The 7986-nt window shown below is 44.7% G+C and overlaps 1 protein-coding gene across 2 annotated transcripts; it reads right to left on the bottom strand.

The window, feature by feature from the left end:
* Nucleotides 1-1215: 1215 nt before the first annotated feature.
* On the bottom strand, nt 1216-7938 carry LOC112231739 (AH receptor-interacting protein). 2 transcript variants are annotated; one of them, XR_006080770.1, is made up of 7 exons: nt 7783-7938; nt 4893-5075; nt 4487-4675; nt 3840-4016; nt 3450-3595; nt 2885-3117; nt 1216-2497 (listed from the first exon to the last, which is right to left on the bottom strand). XR_006080770.1 is itself a non-coding variant. In XM_024398489.2 (7 exons), the coding sequence occupies exons 1-7, from the start codon at nt 7879-7881 to the stop codon at nt 2492-2494; spliced, it is 1029 nt and encodes a 342-aa protein (XP_024254257.1). In that variant the 5' UTR covers nt 7882-7938; the 3' UTR covers nt 1216-2491. The 2 variants fall into 2 exon arrangements, 1 of the variants encoding a protein (XP_024254257.1); XM_024398489.2 differs by having other exon boundaries at nt 3454-3595.
* Nucleotides 7939-7986: the final 48 nt, after the last annotated feature.

Raw genomic sequence — 7986 nt, 5'->3', positions numbered from 1 at the left:
CTTGATCTTTTTATTCTTTGGTCCCAGTTTTAGCTTTCTGGCAGAGGGCAGGTTTTCCTCAAGGACTTTTCTGTGCTTTTATTTTCTGTTCTGTCCTGATAAGTCCCTGACGATGAGAAACATCCCCATGACATGATGCTGCCACCACCATATGTGTTTGGTCTGCGACAAATGTAACACTGCATTTAGGCCTAAAAGTTACATTTTAGTCAGACCACAAAAACCTTTGCCACAGCTACAATGTCCCAAGTGTTTTTTTGTCATACTTCAAACCTGATTCAAGGTGGGCTTCTTTGAGTAATGGCTTCCTTCTTGCCACCCTACGATACATGACATATTTGTGGGGTGCTTGGGATATTGTCACATGCACACTGACCAGTCTTGGCCAAAAAAGACTGTTGCTCTTTCAAAGTTTCCATCGGACTCTAGGTAGCCTCGCTGATCAGTCTCCTATTTAACTAGGCAAGTCAGTTAAGAACAAATTCTTATTTTCAATGACGGCCTAGGAACGGCCTAGTGGGTTAACTGCCTTGTTCAGGGGCAGAACAACAGATTTGTACCTTGTCAGCTCGGGATTCGATCTTGCAACCTTTCGGTTACTATTCCAACGCTCTAACCACTAGGCTACGCTGCCATCCAGATTGGAGGGCAGCCTGATCTAGGCAGGGTCTTGGTGGTACCATACACCTTTCACTTATTAATAATCGTCTTGACCGTGCTCCAAGGGATATTCAAGGCAGTTGAAATCTTTTTATACCCATCCTCTGTTCTGTCCCAGAGTTCATTTGAAAGCTCACGGTTGGGTGTTTGCTTTGCAATTCACCACCCATCAGAGGGAGCCTACAGGAACGGCAAAATGTATCCTGAAATCATGTGAATCACTACAATTTAACACAGGTGGAGGCCAATTAATTTGGTGTGTGATTTTGAAGGTGATTTAGGATCGCTAGTACAAGGGAGGTGGACACTTGTCCAACCAAGCTATCAGTTCACAATTTCCACTTGGAAGTTGTGGGGAAGGATGTGAAGATCAGTGGATAAAAAATAAAAAAAACATTTTAATTCCAGGCTATAAAGCAACAAAATGTGAACATTTTAAAAGGGGATGTAGACTTTCTATAGGGACTGTGTGTGTGTGGAGATCTTGATGAAGGGGATGAGCGTGCTCACACGCAAGCATGGGGTCACGGGTGGGTACCACTACAAACACACGAGTAAGAGTTGCACCTCTTTATTTGGCTTCTCAGTCATAACATAACAGCAAAAGACGGCTGCAAAAAGCACTCCTGGCTGTCCCGGCATATACATTATATAGAAGGCATGATAAGTAGCCTGGTTAAATCAGATTGAACACTGCTCACCAATGAAAACAATGTTGAGTGTAGCATTTACTCTGCTTCAACCAGGCTAGGTAAGAACACCCATTTCATACAACTGACACTTGAGTCAAGTCTTGGTGACCCTTAGATGCAATTTTCACAAATACAAGGGACAAATTAGTTAAATGCTGGTATGACGAGCTGTGTCATTCGTTTGATGTGCAAGCCTATGAAAATGAGCCCTACAGAAGAGGCTCTCGACCTTCTAGTTGATGCTTGCCAGTGAGACATCGCCCCGGTTTCATTACCATCTCTAACCCTTCAGTGACTATTGGAGGCCTGGAAGGAGTAGTCTAAAATCAAGCCTCCGCTTTCACCTATCTATATTGCCTTCGTCTATACAGTCATTTCAGTTCGTTGAACACAGGAATGAGCTAGGGGCCAAAATGATGGCCACTATCCCAACTACACTCACTGATGCCAATGACTTGGGCAAATCATTAGCTCTGTTCGACTGACCAAAAGGCAAGTGGCGTTGGGGTGATGGTTGAGTTGAGGGCAAAACAGTCCATTACAAAACGTCTTAGCTTAAAATATACAGGACTCCAAAAACACAGATTAGCAAATGAAATGTAATACAGTAATAATAATAACATAACAATAATAGATACAAGTGAAGATAAGAGTAAATAACTTGGATAGTCATATATAGAACATTAATAGGGGTAAATGAGAAAGGGGTGAACAAGAGGGATATGGTGGAGACTGCGCTAGTGTCCATACATATCATACATCTTATGATTGTCTCCGAAGTTGATGTCCCAGTCATACTGCCAGAAGTGGAGGATCTCCTGCGTATTCCTGTGCTTTCGCAGCGTGTGTGATGTAAATGGCTGTTTGCAGTAGGGGGAAAGCTGAACATTGAAAGTCTGTTGGTGTGGAGGGTACATTTGTGTGGGTGTGTAATGTCATTCTACAAATGATAAGTGAATCTAGATGGAGAATATGTGCCATGCGAGTGGCGTGTGGGTTTTGAGAGGGCATCCCGAAAGTGATGTTTCATGGGGAAACTGAATATGGCTTTGATGTATGGATAAAACTAAACGTGTCAGCAATGTGTCCACAAATGCTCCTCCTCTCTTCTTTATAACAAAAGTAAACATCTTCTTAATTCAACCCTAAATGAATGCATAACACAGTTTTAGACATTCATAAAGTACAACATTACATAATTAGTAATTCAACACTAATAAGGGATGAAATAGTGCCAATTTAAAAATACATCAATTAGTGTAAAGACAGATGGATTGTTAATTTCACTAGTAAAAGAAAGGGTAGATATTTTCCTCACACCGGGTAATCTGATTCTAGATCTGGGAAAAGCACTCAAATAGCTTTCATGTATGATTGCTGATATAGATTAGTTTGGCCTTTTAGATTATAATCAATACAGATTATATGGACGGGGGGGGCCTGATCCTACGTAAGCACTCCTACTCTAAGATGCTGTTTTAATATGGGCCCAGATTCTAAGAGAAACTTCTAGAAGGTACTCGGCTACTCACCGTGGTAGCGGTGGCCGGGGCGTTGCTGTCGGAGCTGAACAGACTCTTGTAGCGGCCCTTCTCCTCCTTCTCCTTGGAGCGGATCCTCTCCTCCATGGCCCTCAGCTCCTTAGCCACCGAGGGCCCCAGCGACGGGTCCAGCTCCACCACCTTGGCAAAGTCGGCCCGCGCCTCCATCTCGTTCCACACCGCCGCGTGGGCCTTGGCCCGCTTGAAGTAGGCCTTCACGTTGTCTGTGGGGGTGGGAGGCAAGAGTGTGTCAATGGGAAAGAGACTGGTGTGTTCATATGTTAAGTTTACACACATTTAAGTTGAGCAGCTGGTAGTAAGCAATAACAGATCAAAAGGACTTGTCATTCACTAGCAACAAGCCTGCTGTAGACCGATAAAACAGAACAGCAAAAGTAACAAATGTTTATTTTTAAAGGGATCGCCGTAAGTAATGATAGTGCGGCAACAAATTACACATTCGCTTTCAGAGCATAGCTTATTGTTATGTGAATTCAGCATATTCACTTGATCCTAGGGCAGGGCTACACCTTGAATGTATTCATACGTTTGTGACTCACCCTCGTATTTGGAGAGGATGGAGGAGCAGTGGTCCAGCACCTCGTAGTACTGACCCTGGATCAGCTGACACTGGCAGTAGTTCAGCATCAGGGGCGTGATCATGAGGTCCAGCTTGATCCACCCCTCATCGCCTGGACGCTCCTGATTGGAGGAGGGGCCAAGGATTGGGAGGAGTTAGAAGACCACTTATTTAGCCACTTATTTAGTGGGGTTAAGACGTTCTATAGACAGGGAATGCATAGATCTGCTTGTCATGTCAAATGAGAATGGCTAGTTATCTCAACTAAATGAAAAGCATTTGTCTGAAGTGCTCTAAATGTTACCCTATTAAATAAAAATACCCCCAAAAAGCATGGGGACCAGGTTTGAAGTCAGAAAGGTTTACCTTCATCTGCAGGTTCTTCAGACAGGCGATGGCGTTGTGGTACTTCTCAGCCGCCTCCTTCACATCGCCCTTCTTGTACAGGGCGTTACCCTCCACGTGGATCTGAGGCACCACCTCCAGCTTCTCGTCGTCCGTCATCGCCCAGATGTCCAGTCTGAACGAGCCGGGTGTCAAAACCTGGGAGAGAGGCGTCAATCGTATTATTCCATCAACATGTATTTATGCAGTGAACTGACAGAGGCATGAGTGCTGCTTGGGTGATAAAAGGGTTAGAAAGCATTTTGATGTAGTGCTTTTAACAAATACTGTTGTCACAACATGCTTTTACAGTAACCAGGCTTTGAGCCCCAAAGAGCAAGCAGCAGCACAGTGGCAAAGGAAAAAAACTCTCAAGGACATAAACGTTGAAAGGAAGGGTGCCATCCTCCTCGATGTTGTGGTCGAAGGTCAGAGTTCATTTAACCATCTAGGTGAGACAGATGTCCATTTACTTAATGCCCCGAGCAAGGAAGATGCTTTGCTCTAAGAAATACGCAGTAGCACCGTGGCAAGGAAAATTCCCTGGATGGAAGAAACCTTGAGAGGAACCAGACTCAGCATATGGTGCTTGGACCCTTAATGGAGAAGAAATAAGCCCCCCCCCTCACCTCCATGAGCTCCAGGGTGAAGACCAGGGGCTGAGGGTTGGCCTGGAGCTTGTCGAGGTCACAGTGGCCCAGGGAGTGGTGTGAGTGGATCTGAGCAATGCCACAGCAGTGTCTCTGGCCCTCCAGGGGATCCTTCCCTGCACTGATGTTCCTCAGGGACTGGGACACCAGCGGGTATAGGGCTGTATGCTGCAGGGAGAGAAAGAGAAGGAAAGAGGATGGTTACATTATATTCACTGGGACAAATTGAGGGTCTGGTGGGTATGAAAGTACAATTAAGGCAGTTCTCTGAAGGGAAACAATTAACAAAACATAGACAAACCCTGTCAAATTGTATGTGTTTGTGTGTACAGATGTAACGGTCTCTAATCCATCCAAGTCAACCATATTAAGTTGGGCGACCCACCTTGACGTCACATGTGAAATCTGCCACCTCTCCCTCCCTCATGGTGGCAATGACTCGCTCCCACACGGCCAGCTTGAACTTCTTCCCCAAGATGAGTTCCATGGGCTTGCTCCGGCCCCCCATGGTCCTGGAGTCATCCAACACTGTGCCATCGCACAAGCTGGAGCGGTAGTGAAATATCACCTGTTGGAAAATTGAGGGGATAGAATGGAGAACGGGTATTACACAAGTGGATAAATCATGTAATACACTGAACAAAAGTGCAACATGTAAAGTGTCCCATGTTTCATGAGCTGAAATAAAAGATCCCAGAAATTGTCCATATGCACAAAAAGTGTTTTTCTCTAAAAAGTTAAGTACAAATGTGTTTACATCCCTGTTAGTGAGCATTTCTCCTTTGTCAAGATAATCCATCCCCCTGAGAGGTGTGGCATATCAAAGAGCTGATTAAACAGCATGATCATTATACAGGTGCACCTTGTGCTGGGGACAATACAAGGACACTAAAATGTGCAGTTTTGTCACACAACACAATGCCAAAGATGTCAAGTTCTGAGTGAGCATGATATTGGCATGCTGACTGCAGGAATATCCTCTGGAGCTGTTGCCAGAGAGTTGAATGTTAATTTCTCTACCATAAGCCGCCTCCAACGTTGTTTTAGAGAATTTGGAAGTACGTCCAACCGGCCTCAACTGCAGACCACGTGTAACCACACCAGCCAAGGACCTCCACATCTGGCTTCTTCACCTGCGGGATTGTCCAAGACCAGCCGCCCGGACAGCTGATGAAACTGTGGGTTTGCACAACCGATGAATTTCTGCACAAATGTCAGAAACCATCTCAGGGAAGTGGATCTACATGCTTGTGGTCCTCACCAAGGTCTTGACCGTACTGCAGTTCGGCTTCGTAACCGACTTCAGTGGGCAAATGCTCACCTTCGATGTCCACTGGCACGCTAGAGAAGCGAGCTCTTCGCAGCTGAATCCCAGTTTCAACTGTAGAGTGCAGATGGCAGACAGCGTGTATGCCGTCGTGTGGGCGAGCGGATTGCTGATGTCAACGATGTGAACACAGGGGCCCATAGTGGTGGTGGGGTTATGGTATGGGGCAGGCATAAGCTACAGACATTGAATACAATTGCATTTTATTGATGGCAATTTGAATACACAGAGATACAGTGACAAGATCCTGATGCCCATTGTCGTGCTATTCATCCACCGCCATCACCTCATGTTTCAGCATGATAAGGTACAGGCCCATGTACCAAGGATCTGTACACAATTCCTGGAAGTTGAAAATCAAATCAAACTTTATTTGTCACATGCGCCGAATACAACAGATGCAAATAGTCTGGGTGGCCATTTGATTAATTGTTCAGCAGTCTTATGGCTTGGGGGTAGAAGCTGTTAAGGAGCCTCTTGGTCTTAGACGCTTGCCATGCGGTAGCGGAGAGAACAGTGTATGACTTGGGTGACTGGAGTCTGACAATTTTTAGGGCTTTTCTCTGACACGCCTAGTATATAGGTCCTGGATGGTAGGAAGCGTGGCCCCAGTGATGTACTGGGCCGTACGCACTACCCTCTGTAGTGCCTTACAGTCAGATGCCGAGCAGTTGCCATACCAGGCAGTGATGCAACCGGTCAGGATGCTCTCGATGGTGCAGCTGGAGAAATTGAGGATCTGGGGACCCATGCCAAATCTTTTTTTCTCCTGAGGAAAAGGTGTTGTCATGCCCTCTTCACGACTGTCTTGGTGTGTTTGGACCATGATAGTTTGTTGGTGATGTGGACACGAAGAAATTTGAAACTCGTGACCCGCTCCACTACAGCCCCGTCGATGTTAATGGGGGCCTGTTCGGCCTGCCTTTTCCCGTAGTCCACGATGTCCCAGTTCTTCCATGGCCTGCATACTCACCAGACATTTCACTCATTGAGCATGTTTTGGATGCAATGGATTGATGTGTACGACAGCGTTTTCCAGTTCCCACCAATATCCAGCAACTTCGCACAGCCATTGAAGAGTGGGTCAACATTCCACAGGCCACAATCAAACAGCCTATACGCAAAGGAGATGTGTCGTGCTGCATGAAGCAAATGGTGGTCACACCAAATACTACATGGTTTTTCAAAAAAAAAAAAGTAATGTTATCAGTGCCCAACATACACATATCTATATTCCCAGTCATGTGATATCCATAGATTTGGGCCAAATTCATGTATTTCAATTGAGTGGATTTCCTTATATGAACATGACATTTTTTGTTCAGTGTACATGACATGCATTCTATTGATGAAACAGGGTTTTTTCTGTTTTGTAACAGTAAAATGTGTAGTCTCTACATAATCAGGCCGAACATTATTATATACAAACGTTGGACAATAAATGCTGATAAGAGTGAGCTGGTGAAAGGTTTATAATGCATGTCTTTCACAGATTAAAAAACTCCACATAAAAAGAAATTCGCGATTTTATCAACAGGAAAAGAGGCAGAAAATCACACTGATTATCCAACAATACTGTCGATCATGCCGAATATCCAATTAAAACGTATAACTAATGTTTACCGACCAATAAGAGACGAACATCAATGAAAATGTGTCCATCCTGTAAAAGCCCCGCCCTCTTATAGTTTCACCAAGACAATTATCGTTTTTGCTCCAACAATTACTTGTTAGCTGATAATTTCTGTAAATAACAAACTATAACTCTGTCTTCCAGAATTAACTAAAATAAGGTAATATATGAGTCACCTCTGAACATGTAAAATCTCGATAATTACGCTCCATGCTAACGTTAGCAGCTAGCTAATAATGCTAACCAATTTAGCCAGCCATACGCATACAAAGCTACTCTTTGAACGTGGATTAAATGCAGTATTTTATAACTCACCTTGGTCCCATCAGGAAACGTTGACAGATCTCCTTTGCCAGGACTGATCACTTTCTTCTGAATGCCTTCTGCGAGTAGCTTGGTAGCCAGTTCCTCCATCCTTGTTTCCCCGAGTGTCAAAAAGCAGCCGATTGCCTATCTTCGGGAGCTCGAGAGAAACCAACACATAAATTGACGTCACTGCTGACGGCTAGGGACTTCAAG

The sequence above is a fragment of the Oncorhynchus tshawytscha genome, linkage group LG34, assembly GCF_018296145.1.
Source record: "Oncorhynchus tshawytscha isolate Ot180627B linkage group LG34, Otsh_v2.0, whole genome shotgun sequence".
Lineage (NCBI taxonomy): Eukaryota > Metazoa > Chordata > Actinopteri > Salmoniformes > Salmonidae > Oncorhynchus > Oncorhynchus tshawytscha.
Note: the sequence above shows the minus strand (reverse complement) of the source record. Positions and strands in the feature narration are given on the sequence as shown.